At 40.2% G+C, this 14,971-nt stretch overlaps 3 protein-coding genes across 11 annotated transcripts in view; 2 read left to right on the top strand and 1 right to left on the bottom strand.

Moving 5' to 3' along the window:
• LOC125750412 (latent-transforming growth factor beta-binding protein 3-like) overlaps window positions 1-1,319 on the top strand; it is a 48,131-nt gene extending 46,812 nt beyond the window's left edge. For all 3 annotated transcript variants that reach the window (XM_049028212.1, XM_049028211.1, XM_049028210.1), the window contains one exon: window positions 29-1,319. In XM_049028212.1, coding sequence (XP_048884169.1) covers window positions 29-177 — 149 coding nt within the window. In that variant the 3' untranslated portion in view covers window positions 178-1,319. The remainder of the gene's footprint in view (window positions 1-28) is intronic.
• A 1,877-nt stretch (window positions 1,320-3,196) lies between these two features.
• tstd1 (thiosulfate sulfurtransferase like domain containing 1) lies at window positions 3,197-4,660 on the bottom strand. Its single transcript, XM_049028218.1, has 4 exons — window positions 4,505-4,660; window positions 3,882-4,001; window positions 3,642-3,804; window positions 3,197-3,414 (listed from the first exon to the last, which is right to left on the bottom strand). Exons 1-4 carry the CDS (start codon window positions 4,515-4,517, stop codon window positions 3,360-3,362), a joined length of 351 nt encoding a protein of 116 aa, XP_048884175.1. The 5' UTR covers window positions 4,518-4,660; the 3' UTR covers window positions 3,197-3,359.
• Window positions 4,661-4,907: 247 nt separating this feature from the next.
• LOC125750413 (acylphosphatase-2-like) lies at window positions 4,908-11,726 on the top strand. Of its 7 annotated transcripts, none has more exons than XR_007400335.1 (7): window positions 5,345-5,946; window positions 6,071-6,408; window positions 7,560-7,823; window positions 9,153-9,169; window positions 9,409-9,518; window positions 9,725-9,882; window positions 11,346-11,726. XR_007400335.1 is itself a non-coding variant. In XM_049028213.1 (7 exons), the coding sequence occupies exons 4-7, from the start codon at window positions 7,628-7,630 to the stop codon at window positions 11,458-11,460; spliced, it is 438 nt and encodes a 145-aa protein (XP_048884170.1). In that variant the 5' UTR covers window positions 5,574-5,665; window positions 6,071-6,170; window positions 6,274-6,408; window positions 7,560-7,627; the 3' UTR covers window positions 11,461-11,726. The 7 variants fall into 7 exon arrangements, 5 of the variants coding, with proteins under 5 accessions (XP_048884174.1, XP_048884173.1, XP_048884170.1 ...); XR_007400334.1 differs by having other exon boundaries at window positions 9,725-9,892; XM_049028213.1 differs by lacking the exon at window positions 9,725-9,882 and having other exon boundaries at window positions 5,574-5,665; window positions 6,071-6,170; window positions 6,274-6,408.
• The last annotated feature ends 3,245 nt before the right edge of the window (window positions 11,727-14,971 follow it).

Raw genomic sequence — 14,971 nt, 5'->3', positions numbered from 1 at the left:
AGTTCACATCCAGCTTTCTTCCTCGCAGATATCGATGAGTGTGTCGAACTGGGCCTCCGCAACTCCTGCAAGAACGCCCGCTGTGTCAACACTGTGGGCTCCTTCAAGTGCCTCTGCAAGTCTGGCTTCGTTCCGGCCCGCAGACCCAACATTTGTGTCCGTCCGCACGCGTCGTAACATGGGGCACACTCCCCTGCCCCGCGTTGTCTAGCCTACACTGTCCTTTTCTGTGGACTTTTCCGTTTTCTCTCTTCCCTCGCTTTCTGCCATCTGCGACGTGACCTTAAATCCAGCCTTGGTTTTCAAATTAAGTCCCCTTTTGAGTTTAATCTTATATTCCTCAATATAAAAGTTTATCATGAGATATGTTTGGCCTTACTCATTAATAAGATAAAGTCCAATGACCAATATGGCCCATCAATGCTAGTTTTCTTTCCTCTTCCTTCAGTCTCTTCTCCTCCTGTTTTTTAATCACGTTCTTCCTTCCCAGATCAGTGGGATAACCTGCAGCATGGCAACTCCTTGCAATTTCACCTTTGCCTGAGTCGCTTCACCTATTAACCAATCTGAAACATGTCAGTATGTCTCATGTTACAACACATTCACCCTGACTGGCCTGTACTGGATGGTGAGATACCCAAGATATTAGACATACAGGTACCCCCCCCCCACCATTTTCAGGGAAAAGGTACCTCTCTCTGAATGCCGGTGTTTCTCTTTTCATCTCGTGACTTTCATCTTTTAAGTTGTGCATAAGATACTTTCATCCAACTGGGAACTTCGTCCCTGCCCATTCCAATCTAAAGCTCTGCATCAGCAACTCCTTAAACCATAAGATCCCTTATCAACAGAGCAGGTACCCGATCTGATTGAACAGAAAACTCCCACTATTCCCAGTCTAGTCATTCTCTGTTTACATTTAACATCTCGTCCTCATAAAATTCAGTTTTTTTTATTATAAGCACTGCTATAAATGTGATTGCTGTAATGTTAAAAAGTTTAAAAGAATGTTAAATGGGAAAATCTTGATATAACAATATTGATTATCCACCTGACTCTAAAAAACAGCTTTAATTTTAAAGAAAGCATAAGCTTCTGAGTCAGGTGAATGATCCGACGGAGTTATGTATGGGAATCGCTGAAGATTTGTGTGTTTGGAAATAACCAAATTGGTTCAGGGCTGGGAATTACTGTAGCAGTTAAAGTAAACTTGGTAGGTCCTCAGTTGACTTTGTGTGAATCAAGGACGGAGAAATCAAGAACCAGACACAAGAAGCTTTGAGGAACAGAAAATAAATGAAAACATTTCGACTTTCAAATTGGACGCTTTTGTGTTTTTTTTTTTTTTCCCCTAAGAATTTAAAGCATCGTAAAGAAAATTTCCTTTCTGCTTCAAAAGAAACCAACACTTAACCAAGGCAATATTCCATGCTGCTTTCATCTTTCTACAATCAGGCAGAACTTACTATTTTGTCATCTTAGCTACCGCAACATACCATAATGACCCTTTTGTTCCATGTGAATATATGTTTCCTTGGCACATGGTTCCCTGCTATCTTTTCACACTAAAGTTGTCTGGTTTGTAACTCGTAAGTCCTGATGGTTCAGTTGGGCTACGCAGAGGCAGTCAGCCAGAAAAACCTGCCAGTTTCATACCTTCCTGTGAATAACAACTTTCTTGCAGCTTGGAGCCATCGGTCATAATGACCAAAAGGACATTGTCTAGACTGAAAACTAGCCTGGCTTCTCTGGTTATAGCATTCACATCTTTGCCATCTGTCTGCCAGAATGAAGGAAAAGGTTTTGGCCGGACCTTAAAGTAATCAGTGAATGAGTCTGTGAAAGTTTACTTAATGTACTAGATAGAAACTATTTATCAGAGATCAGGGAAAGTGCAGAATGGCAATGTTTTGAAAACAAAGTCCTGGATAGGACGTAATCGTATTACTCCTGAAATATAGTGCCTATAAAAGTACAAATGAGAAACACAGTTAAAGTTTAAAGTGCTTTGTTTTGGAAGACTGTGGTGTGCAGTAATGATGGTGCAGGTTTTGGAGGCAAGGAACTATAAGTGGATTAAAGTAATTGAATGTCAGTACGCTGGATATCTCAGAAACATTTTCCAGACGTTATTTCAGCATGGCTGCCCGATACTTGATTACCTTTTAGCTTTGGGGCAGAGTGGCCCCAAGTGGCAGGCCCAGGACAGGACCGGGAAAAGTACTGTGTTAACAAAGATGTTATTCAGAAGTAGGATTAACCAGATACAGTGTAGAATATTCCCAGAAATGTAACTATTTCACCATATTCTACAGAGGATAAATGCAACTATAACAGACCTAAGACCCAATACCCAAATGTGTTATGGGTCATCAGAGGAAATAACATTCATAATTCCTATAATAACAATTCCAGCATTAGTTACACCAATGGTGTCTTGATATTCAGTAAAATCCCTGTATGCCTTTATGATTTACATCATTTAACTTTTCATATACCTACAATGACTTGCATATTTCCCATATGGCAGTTTGTACTCATTATGAAGTCGCTTAGCAACTTAACTCATGACAACATTATGCATCACCATCACCTAAAGAGAGTCACTCTGGTTTTGACTTCTAAGTATCCTTGATACTTTGGTATTAGTCTTTCAAGGAACACAGCAGCAGTATGGTAGTGATGTACTGTACTGCTGAAAATTCATTAGGGCAATTAGGCATGATGTCCATGTGATTTTATTATAAACTTTTAACTACAAAAATTACAAATTAGGATTTGAATCCTCCAGAAAAAATGCATGATATATAACTGACAAGTTACCCTAAATGTTTGAATGTCATAACTATTTTTACGAAGCAGCTGATAAAGCAGACGGTATAACATGGAGACAGACATCTCTGCACATTTCAGATAAGCATTGCCTGAAAACACCTGTTCTGTCATACTAAGGAATATACCATGAAAATCAGATTTTGGCCACTAACAGGTTAAGGTGATGCATACTTCAAAGAGACAGCATCCTTCAGCCTTGGTTTCCTATCAACAGGTTAATGAGATGACCACTGTTTGTTGGAGCAGTGTGCAAAACTAGATGCATCATTCCCAGAATGAAACTGAGCAATAAACAAGAGAAAGCCATTCATTTATTTCATATATAACATACACAGGAATAAGCAAAGAGAGACACTGCCCGACCCTGAGAATGTTTTATTGTAAACATCTACCATAGCAGTACATCTTCACAGTACAAATAAAACTGAAATTGCCATTCTTCTACAAAAAGCAGAGACTTAACGATGCAAACTGTCGGGCTGCTTTCCGTGAAAAGGCAGCAGTGCTTCCGCGTTCTGATTCAATCACTTTCTCTCTCTCTCAGACCATTCTTTGTACCCTCCTGCGTAGTTACGAGCCCTGAAAAGACGATAAGCAGAAATGATCAGCGCTATGATTACTAGATTACATCTCATATGACCGTGATGCTGTCCTGGATAAGCGGTTGTGGAGGATGGGTGGATGGATGATTGGATCTATTACATGTATGAACTGTATATGAAATAATATGAAAAGTGCACAGGAATCAAGGTATTATGAACATGAAAATTTTTATGTCATATATTAGTAGTAAAATGAAGATTTACTTTGTGAACCCAAGGGCATGTGCCTTCTCCACAGCCATGGCCCCACGGCGGCCCAACTGACAGTGAAAAACCAGCTGTGGGGCATCTAGGGATGGTTTCTGAACCCCAAATTTGTTCTGGAAGGCTGCTGGGTCCAGGGCTAGATCACGTTCTAAAGAGTCCACTGTGGGGGGGAACACAAACTCATTACCATTTCGTTGAAATGCATCGAATAAATCGATAATAGTAATAACAACTCACCTGGCATGTGGATAGATCCTGGAATTTTTCCTTTATCCACCTCCTCTTTGGTGCGGACGTCAATCAACAATAAATCTGGACTCTTCCCTATGAGGGCTTTGAGCTCACTGTGTGAGATCTCTGTGAAACAAATAGTTTATTACGTGCAATTCAAAATACTGCACTTCTATATTTGCCTATGCAACTCGTACCACGTGACGCGTGCTTTCACGTCACATCAGATAAAACTAAAACAGACAACAGCAAGGGAAACGTAGTTGCTGAGCAACAAAGTAATTTGTAACACGATATTTCTAAGTCGTTTTTTATTTCGTGATTCCGCGTTAATAGTCCTTTACAGAATAACACATAAAAATACAATTTAACACGAAATATTATGTTAATAAACGTTCTAATTTATCGGCGAATAGTCAAAAAAATATTCTATAGTTATAGAATTCCGAATTATGCCTGATCGCAAATCTGAGTTTTTTATATCATTCAGTATGTATGGTTACAACTTTGCAGGTATCAAATTTTAAGCTTAGTATCAAAATCTGCTGGTACATAACGCCGGATGTTAGGGATCATGTTTGCAAACTAAAACACGATTACAGATGGTGTGTCAGAAGAATGAGGAATACCTTTTTTATCCATTGGAGGTTGTGAATGCGGTATCTTCAGTTAAAGACTGCACTTGAAGCTCGAATAAGCATAAGAATATGTCTGCATCAGGATGACTATTATGCTGTAGGCTACCAGCTACCAAGTTTCAATTCGACACGCTTCCTGTTTTAAAGTACCGCCCCAGTTATTCCCAGCTAATGGAAAGTCACCTTCTGTCTATACATAAGAAAAACATAGCCTATATATTAAATATGTATTGAATACTTACCAAACGCAAAAGTCTATATAAAAGTATGAAAATCAGAAGAGAGTTACAAATACACAAAGTTAAGTAACGCAAAATGCAGACGCGTTGCGGAAACGGGTATGATAAGCAGATATAATCAACTGGAGTTTATTGGGTTACATAAAATGCTAACAGTATTTCATGATGGTTGTAGTGTAATAAACAGGATACTTGCTAATAAACGAGCATACATTTGAATGTTTTCGTACCTGATGGTGACGCGATGGCTATCAAAGACAGCGGTGATTTTGACAAGACTCGGCAAAACCTCGAATACTTCTGGTATGCCTGAACATTCACGCCAAACCCGTCTGAAAGTGCCGTTTGCCAAGTCCAGGTACTATATATACACGCTACCTGCCGCCAGTTACAAAATGTTTCAGTTTGAACAATGTAAATACAAATAAAATTAATATTTAACTGTTACTTAACTGTTGTGCTGTACCTGTAAAGAGAGGTTATAGATTCGGCAAATTCTGTGCAATAACCCGGTTAATGAGTTTTTTATGCATGCTGGCCTACAGGCCAGTGCTGGGCTGTTTATAATTACAGAATTTTTCAGTTGGATCAGGAATATCATATCTCTCATCTTATGTTTCTGTGTAGCACACATATTTTGCAGAAAGAATATATTATATCTTTTAATGCTTTATAAATTTGCTTTAGCACTGCGACTTTTATGTTTCAGTTAAAATCCCCCACCGGCGCGAACAGCCTACCCTTATGATACTGTATCAAAGTGGGTAAGCGCGCGCAACATTCAAATCCCGACTCCGTTATAATAATAGAGCGTAAGTGTCCCCCCCCCCCAGTAACGAGAGGACATGGCTGCGAAGGCGGCGGAAGACATCAGCGATATGGAATTTTATGCGGAGTGTTGCAGGGCGTTCGGGTACATTCGAGTAGAAACAACTAATTTGTAGTTATACTCCCGAAATTTTCATGATACATGTGGGCAAAAAAAAACCAAGGACGATACCTTATAAACAATTCAGTCTAGAAAAAAAATATTCCTTTATTTTATATTCTTATATATACTCAATGTATCATTTCTGGTTTAGTTATTGCGGAAAAGTTAATTGCGTAAACTTTGTTTGTAGAATTTATTACAGTTTGTACTATTAAGATGATATCGTTCAAGTTATGTTTAATCTGTTTATATTTATTTGTCAGGTATGTTGTCGTTTTTGCTACATTTCACGTTATTAGCTGTATGAAGGAAATACGTTGAATTTTCTTTCCCCTTAACCGTTCTTATAATAATAATAGTAATAATGCTAGTCTGCTCCTTTCTCAGTGTCCCAGGGTGGGTGGCCTCACTGCTGTGCGCTGCGTCGCGGCTAAAGAGCGACAAAGCCCGGCGGAAGAAGACCTATAAACTCATCCACCACGAACTAGTACGGGAAGACGCGCTCCCTCTTTCCTAATCACCTTTGTTTGACACGATAACCTTTGCCTTTAAGCCGGAAAGACTGCATTTTAACCCTCCCTGTCATTCAGTTCAAGCATAAAGTAGGCTGTGGTAAAAGCCATCGGAATCGTCCCACGTACGTGTATCCGCAGGAGGTGAAAGGGCTGATACGCACGGTGTTCCCAAAGGGCGTATGCGACTACCCGGATCCCAGCCACGCAGAGGTATAAACTCACCTGCCATTATTGTAAGGGAACAAGCGTTTGCCTCTGCGGGTTTTGTATATTGCTGTATAATTTGCATACCAATCTTGTAATAATTAGTGTATTGATCATATTATTCTGCAGTCCGGTAGGCCTATTTGCAGTTTAGAGTTAAACATTTGTGGTTGACACGTATATTTTCTATACTTTATACGTGAGAATATTATATGCGTATTATAAGTGTATTTTATGCTTCCTTTTCAGGTTGTACTATTAACAGTAGAAGATCTAAGTTCACTAGCTGTGTGACTAGTAGGAGCAATAACGCCGTGTCCCTATTCAAAATGCTGCCTTTTCTTTTAGAGAGCCTTGTTCGTTGTAATATTGTCACTGTTTTGGATTGTCACTCTGATGTATACTATTAATTAATGGCACTTTCTTGTATAATACTCAAAAATATTATTTTTGAATAACAATAAAACCAACCTATATTAAAAAGTTTGGACTTTAAAGTGAGGATATAGAATGTGATTGTTCACATAATTACGGGTTCACAATAAATGTAATGTTTTCCTCCCAGTTGAAGCTGTAATAGTAAACTGCTCGTTCGTAACTACTTTGTGTATGTGCCTCAGCATAGTAACTCTGCTTCCTGTCACATGTCAGTGTGTGGCTCGGTGGGTTAGGATGCTGTGCTTCTGATCAGGTCACCGGCTCAAATCGAGTGGTTGGCAGTAATTTCACTGTTTGTAAGGCCCACGAACCCTAGAACACGTCTGCTACATAAATGTTATAAATAATGTATTTCACACCTCTTCAGAACTCATTCAAAAGTTACTCAGCATCAGCCTGGTTCCTGATTCCGTGGATTGTATTTTTAACAACACCGAGCTTTGCTACCATCTGGTCTAAAATGAGGGAATGTAAAATCTACAATATGGTACAACTCCTTATTTTTAGGAAATACGTTAGGAAACTGCCACTGAAAAAAAAATCTAATACTGTAGAAAAATTGGCACTGTGCAATCCTAAATTCATGTTCAATCAAGCGGGTTTAGAAAACTGACGGATGTACTAACGAATACTACTGCGCCAAACTCCTACACTGAACTATCTAAACTGGAACGCTGACTGTCACTGAACAATCCCCTCCGATGTTATTGCTTCATCAGGATTGGGCACTATCGGAGTCATACCCGGAAGAGGCGGGACATAAACAAAAGTCGCCATTGTGGCTCCAATGGTCGCGGCTACGCAGATTATAGGCCGCGTTCTGTACGGTGTATTGTTCAAGGGAGGAATCCTGCAGCTGCCTCCTCTGGCCGTGAAAGGCATCGCACGTGTACCATTATCAATACGCAGTTCCATTCATTCAACGCAGACTGCAATGTCGGAACTGATCTCCGTGGACTACGAGGTGTTCGGGGAAGTGCAAGGTAAGGCGTTTACTGTTAATGTTTACTGCCTAATTTAGTTTCCCGCAGTTTGTTAATATCAGTAGAAACCCGAATGACGGAATCAGTTATTCTGGGAAAATGTTCCACGTCCAATGTTAAATTGTACTGAGAGCAGCTACACTGAAACTAAAAAAAGTTACATGGTTTACGCATTGTATTTTTTGCAGCCGTAACCGCAACATTTGAATAGGAAACCTACGTATACGTAGACATAGCATGGAAAGACTACGGAGTATCATGTCACATCATTCATGGCCCCAAAAATCATTCCTTAATAGGAATGTGGCCACAATTTGTCATTTGATTCTTGCTTGTAAACGTTACAGAAAGTCGAAAGCTTATTACCAACAGGCACATACATTACGATATTACAGTTGTATTCCCAGTATTGATTTTGCCAAAGAATTTATTTGCATAATATACATAAATAGATCCATTCATCCATTTTCTGAAACCACTTACCCTGTTAAGGACTGCGGGGGGTCCGGAGCCTATCCCGGAGGCTACGAGCGCAAGGCACATAAATAGATGTAATGTCTTATATATAATATTTTAAAAGTAAATGCCCATACCCGCATAATAAAGTTCTGCAGTCAAAACCAGATATCCATCCATTTTTCAACTACTTATCCGTGTCAGACTTGCAGTGGGGCCTGGAGCCTGTCGCAGGTAGTACTGGGCACATGGGTGAGGTACTATCCGGATGGGATTCCAGTTAATGGACCAGTCATATAGTATGTTTATGGATATGTACCCATTAATATATGCAGTTTTTAGCGTTTATACAAAATGACGCACCAAAATAACATGATTCAGAATAGAAGTTTGGAAACAATTCGTGATCAGATGTTTTGCAGTTGCAGTAATATTGGTAATATTATGTATTGCTATCATTTTCAAATACTTAGATTTTTTTGGCTGTCGTTTTATTATATAAGTCTATTGTGCACACAACCCCAAGAAAATGTCAGTGTACAGGTTGCCTTTATCTGCCCTTTAATGTGTGATGCAACTTAATATGCCCATTCTGACTGCCACCCAGGCTCAGATGATAGGCGGAATGAGAATAAGGCACTTAATTCATTCAACGTGGGAAACATCACAAAGTGAATCACACATAAATAACCTTGACCTTTCAGCGAAAGGGAAAAATATATATTAATGCTTGGTATATGGGGTCCTGAGTAGCGGTTGTAAATATTAGGAGAACATTTCAGCTTAACTGAACAGATGTGACTTTGTATACTGACAGAACACAAAGGCCTTACATACAAAGCTTATGGTTCTTCATATCTGTGCTTTTCGCAGGTGTTTTCTTCCGAAAGGTACTCGTCTCTCACTCTCTTTTGTTTTGTTTTTTGTTTGTTTGTTTTTGTTTTGTCGTCAGTGGCTTATTTGGAGAGATAAACATTAGTGTGTAATGGTAGCAATAATTAGGGGAAAAAACTGAATCGATATTTCTTTCAGCTGTTTGTTATACCCATGTACTCTATGTCCTTGATTACCCCCCCCCCCCCCCCCCCCCCAAAAAAAAAAAAAACACATCCCCTTTAAATTAAACAAGTATACAGAGCAAGAAGGAAAAAGACTGCAGCTGGTCGGCTGGGTGCGAAACACCAACCAGGACACTGTGGAGGGTCAGATCCAAGGTCCGAAGGAAACTGTGGAAAAGATGTGAGTATTCGTTTATTCTTTTGATTGTGTTAATCAAGTAAATAGCTATGTATTATGATTAGGTACAGTACAGTTAGATGACAGTATGCACATAGGTTTTAATGTAATAGCAGGCTGGAGCCACGTTTCTTTAACAGAAATCTGACATGTGATTGGTACTGCATTATCAGGAAAATTAAAATGCTGTTTTTTGTTTTTTCCACTAGAGGGAGCCACATCTCCAAAATAATTGTTTAATTGAGTTGAAAGGAAACTAATACAGGGCACCCGTATCCTCTTCCTTGGGCTGCCACCTCAGTCCCGTAAAATCCTGGACAGCCAGTCATTGACCAAAAGTAGTGCACACAGCAACACCATTCCAAAGGTTTGTTTAGGTGGGTTTGATGGGGAAATTGATTGGGACATTCCTTGTCCCGGAATGAAATTCGTTTTTTCCTGGGCAGATGACCAAAATCCGGTGTGGTCTCAGAAACTCCTGGATGGGTGGCAACCCTTCCTATTCCTGAATCATGTATTTCCCTATTTTTTAAATGTTTCCTAAATTTGCTAACAAACTTTGCACTGACATAAAAAGCTAAATTGTTCCACCACTGCATTGAATTAAACACTTGCTAGCTAGAGAAATGTATATCTTTTTATTTACAGCAATAGTTAAGGTTTGCCGTAAGCTGTATATGAGCAAGAACCTCCCTCTATGGGGGAAGGCTATCCCCCCACCCTCAACTATTGCTAGAGTTGAACAATGCCCCATAAAATGTATTTCTGGCGGCAGGCCTGGTGTAACCCTGAAACTTCTGAATTGGGCAGATGCCTTCTGACTTAAAAGTGACTTAAGTTAAGTTGTAATTCTAAATTAGAGTATTTTATTACATGTGTAATTTTTGTTTAATGCTAATGCGATGCTACCTTGCTGCAAGAACCTGGCAAGAGGAAGTGCGGTACAAGTGACATATTTTTGAGAACAATTGGATAAATTCAAGCAGACGTCGAGTAGACAGCCTCAGAGGTTCTCAGGGCTCTCGCTAACATAGGCCGTCTCCCCTCACCACGATTCATCGCCGTCAAGCTGCATCGCTCTCCTGTCCAATGGCTGTGGAGGGCTCCTCTCAAAGCCCCACCTTCACTGTCCTGGTTTTTACTCCTGAGTGTTTGCGAAGTTCAAACTGGAGCAGGCAGTGTCCCTGAGAGTCCCATCAAGGAGGAAAAGAAACAGAGGGAGACTGGGGTGTGTGCGTGGGGGGGGTGCACACACAAATAGGTCATCCAAGAGAGATGGTCGGCAAAAAAAAACAGGGGAGAAATATAAATATCCTTAGTAGGTCATGAGTTGAAGAACGCCCGCCCCCCGGACGATGGCAGAGATGTCAAGTAGGTTTTTGCTGACATTGGTGGTCATGTGCATGTGTTGATTCTTGGGTGTGAAATTAATAGATTGAATCAATTAGGGGAAAAAGTGACGTTTTTTCTTGGCAATCAGTTAAAAATACATCCTTCATAAATTATCTGTCTCGGCCAAGAACGTGAAGTTCTCTCTGTAGCAGTTGATTGATTCGTGCTCAATGCTGGTCGATCTATTAGACAATATAGGCAGCTGCATTTGCTGATGTCTGAGACAAAGTTAAATGGAGCGGTAAAGTTTGCTGATGGGGGCACCGGCAGTGAAGCTTGCCTAGGGTGCCACATGGGCTTTCACCGATACTATTTGTACCCACAGTACGCCAAGTGTTAAACCCATGTGATTGTGACATTTCAGGATATTTGTGTAATATGTGCCAGAAGCATATGGTCAGTGAAATCCATCTTCTGCCTTCCTCTCTGTGTTTGCAGGAAGGACTGGTTGAGGAATACTGGGAGTCCCATGTCGCGCATCGACAAAGCCACGTTCGCTAACGAGCACGCTATCCCTGCACTGCAGTTCACCTCCTTTACCACTAGATACTGACGTGTTTTCACCACTGCACACCAGCCCCAGCGGTCCTGAGTGTTGAGGCGGCACCGTCTGATGGCTTTGTGAAGTAAATCACTGACTGACTAACAGGATTATGGAGTCACAGGCTAGAAAGCAGGAGAAAAGGCAATGCCATATATGCTTGAGATTACTGTTATAACAAAGCGTGCCATTCTGAAAACCTCACTTCAACAGCAGTGATATTACTCTAGAACTATTGCATAATGTGTTATTTGAAACCAATAAAATAAAAACAGAAATGCTGTGTGCTTCTTTATTGAAATGGTCTTCGAGTTGCAAGAGTGACATTCGCATTTATTTATTTAGCAGGAGCTTTTGTCCAAAGTGATGTAAAAATGATGCAGATAGTACATTGTAAGTGCAGCTAAACTGAGCTTCCAATGAATGAAAAATTATGTGAAATTACATAGCCAAGGTAATGACTTATAGCTTTCAGTTATATTGCTGCCTGTCTGGTATTCTTATGGTTTTGTTCAGCCAGACACAGCCTTTCTATACATCAGTCACGAAGTTGCATTAAGAGTGTCAGGTTCCAGTTTCTGAAGAGACTCTGCAGATGTTCCTCCAACCCTTTAAAGTGCATCTCAGGTGATATTTATTTATTTTTACACCGCAAATTATGTGATAGTGACCGTAAGCACCACATTCCATATTGATGTTCTGAATACTGAAATAGTGACCTTCTACAGTACCGAAGTGCAAAAGTCTTAGGCAGCCAAAAAAAATTATGTTTAAATAACTGTCATGTTGGTGTAAAACTATGCTGTTACGCCTAACAAAGTGTGTCAGCTTCGCCATTTCAAACCCTCTGCTAAAATAACCCTGTTATTTCCAGCAACTATACAATACACCCGTGTATTTTTTGACCTGACCTCTAGCCCACCTCATATATCTATCCAATGTCTCGTTCACTTTTTTAACTAATTAAGTTAATTAATTAAGCAAGCTGGTGGTGAAATTTAATAAATACATAGAATGGTTCGGGTGCCACTGAGGAGAAGTTTGGGAACTGAAGTGGTGTTCATCTAGCCGTCCAAGTAGATATCAGTAACTTTTTGGAGAACAGAAGACATTTTTACTAGTTTTTATTATGTTACCCCCAATTTTCATATGTTCTTATGTTAAATTATATTTTTTGTTCCAAGAATGTGCACTTACTACCCAAATAAAGAGCGTTAAATAATTCCTTTTGAGTGCCTAAGACTTTTGCACAGTACTGTATCTTAAAGAAGATGACTGAGAGCAGTGATTACTCTAATCTGCGTATCCATTGCAGCCACTGATAAATTTTAGGGCTGCAAACCTCAAAAGAAGGGTTGCAGTCATGTGTGTGTTAGGATTAAGAGGTGCCCTTTAAGACTAGATTTATCTCCTCCCTATTCTGGAGTCAAACTTTGTTACGATCTTCCACTCAGAGAGCTTCGATGTCATCTACTGGAATACCTAGAGGAGCAGGCAGCACTGAGGTGAGTAAAAGAGAGAGAGTGACCAGCTCTCCCCACACAGTCCTACAGCTGGTCCATTGTGCAGAAGGTCCAGGGCATTATGAGGTCACCCATACACTGGGGTTCTACTGGGGGCTTCGTCAGCATAATGAACCTTCTCCAAAAGGTCGAAGCTGCACCGAGCAAACATGACTCCTCTGGTTGGTCTCGTGCCCCACTGCACCATTGCTAAAGTACGGTACCAATTTAGGAAGCGGTCCTTAATGTGCCGGGACCAGACATAGGGCTCCTCTTCTCACACGCCAGCAACATGTAGCGCTACATCACCACCATCTCGCCCTGTATCTGGGTCATGTCAGTCTACTGGAGATCCCTAGCACTCAGTCATAGCAGCAGACAAGGACTATTGAGATTTAAGTCAGCAGTGGAGCACTTACACTGGTCTAACCCCATATATGGGATTATGGCTGAGTAGATGTTGGGGACTGAGCCACTTGGAGGGGGCAGTATAGAGAAGGATGCCTTCATTGTTCATACTGGTATAAATAGATGTGTGTGAATATATATTTCAAGCCACGGTACAGCAAGTGGGAGCAGAATATGCAAATGAGCAGTAGAGGGTTGGTTGGATTTTGTTTGCATCTTGGATGAAAGTAGTTGTTGTTGCAATGGTCAGGGACAGAGCAAATCCTTCCCCAATCTTTGTGCGTTGTAAAGTTGGTAAGTGAATTATGTGCCTGGTAATTTGGGTTGGGGGAGGGGGGCTGATGAAGTGGGTAGGCATCAAAATGTGTGACCTACCCAAGGGCTTTAGGAAATGGCTGTTTGTGGATATATCTTTATAATGTAAATGAATGGTTGAACTTTTGAAGTAGTAAGAGATAAACAATTTGCGGTTAAACAGAAAACAGCATAAGAAATTGTTGTTGAACTAGAGTCCTCTATGGGGGGCAGACAGGCACTAGATTGTGTAGGTGGTGAGAAAACGCTGGCAAGTCCATCTGATATGACTGAGGAAAAGACTGAGTGAATCACGATATCTTGGAGTGACACTGTGTTCACACCTTGACAAGCAGCTCTGGGGGTGTATGAAGAAGCCCAGATGAAGAGCGTCACTAAAAAAACTGCAAAATGGTCTTCCTCTATACAGTGCTCTGCTGCATGTATCCACATCAGAAGAAAATATTATGTTGGTACAGGTTACTGAACGATACCACAAAATTACCTTTTATTAATGTACACCTTACAAAAATGCATTTTTGCGTTGGAGTTAACGCAAAGCTTAAATGCAAGCTTTCTTTAAATACGTTAAAGGCATATCCTCATAAATAAATGCATACGAATGAAAATTATTGCGCCAAAAATGCATGGAATATGAATGATGTTCCTCTCTGCTACACTTTTCAGTTGTTAGTTCGCAAATTATCCTTTCTTAACTTAATTTCTGGTATCTTCTATAAATACCTGAAACGCTTGGGAAGCACGTTTCATTTCTTCTTAAATCATAATCTAATCACAGGTCGTGACTGATTTCACCCATTAATTTATGCACACTGTGCACCCCATCCTCTAAAATACATGATCGCCCTTTGTTTCGTCTCCCCTAAAGTATTGTGAATGGATAGATAAGTAGCAAAAGAATTGCGCATAGAACAAATCCAGCGTTAGGACAGTCACATTTACTTTAATAATATATATAGCACTTAAATAACCAAACATATGAAAGCATACACTAATTTTGGAAAGCGCAGGCAATCATATTAATCTGGTACTAATAAAACACAGCAAAACAATTTGTAGAATTAGAATGTGTAAATGGGGAAAGGAAAAATAAAACAAATAAAAATACAAAGTTAAATGTTCTGTGTTATATTAATGGCAGTAATGCCTCACTATCTCCCCCGTAATATCATCAATGCTGCAGATTATTTACCGTAGTATAAGGCGCACATTATTGGTGTGAACACAGTCGGATGACAAATAAGACCCGAAGTATTAAGTACGTGCAGTTGGATAGGAGAGCGGGTCCCAGCCGCACG

Source organism: Brienomyrus brachyistius, chromosome 10 (assembly GCF_023856365.1).
Source record: "Brienomyrus brachyistius isolate T26 chromosome 10, BBRACH_0.4, whole genome shotgun sequence".
NCBI lineage: Eukaryota > Metazoa > Chordata > Actinopteri > Osteoglossiformes > Mormyridae > Brienomyrus > Brienomyrus brachyistius.
The sequence above is the reverse complement of the archived record's forward strand: the minus strand, read 5'-3'. Positions and strand labels throughout refer to the sequence as shown.

Excerpts from the sequence above, each read along its gene's own strand:
- LOC125750413 (XM_049028213.1), top strand. The coding sequence starts at position 7,628 with ATGGTCGCGGCTACGCAGATTATAGGCCGCGTTCTGTACGGTGTATTG. Across the intron at positions 9,519-11,345 it reads AAGGAAACTGTGGAAAAGAT|GAAGGACTGGTTGAGGAATA; the intron begins GTGAGTATTCGT and ends CTGTGTTTGCAG.
- tstd1 (XM_049028218.1), bottom strand. Across the intron at positions 3,805-3,881 it reads AGGATCTATCCACATGCCAG|TGGACTCTTTAGAACGTGAT; the intron begins GTGAGTTGTTAT and ends TCCCCCCCACAG. Across the intron at positions 3,415-3,641 it reads CATGCCCTTGGGTTCACAAA|GGCTCGTAACTACGCAGGAG; the intron begins GTAAATCTTCAT and ends TCGTCTTTTCAG.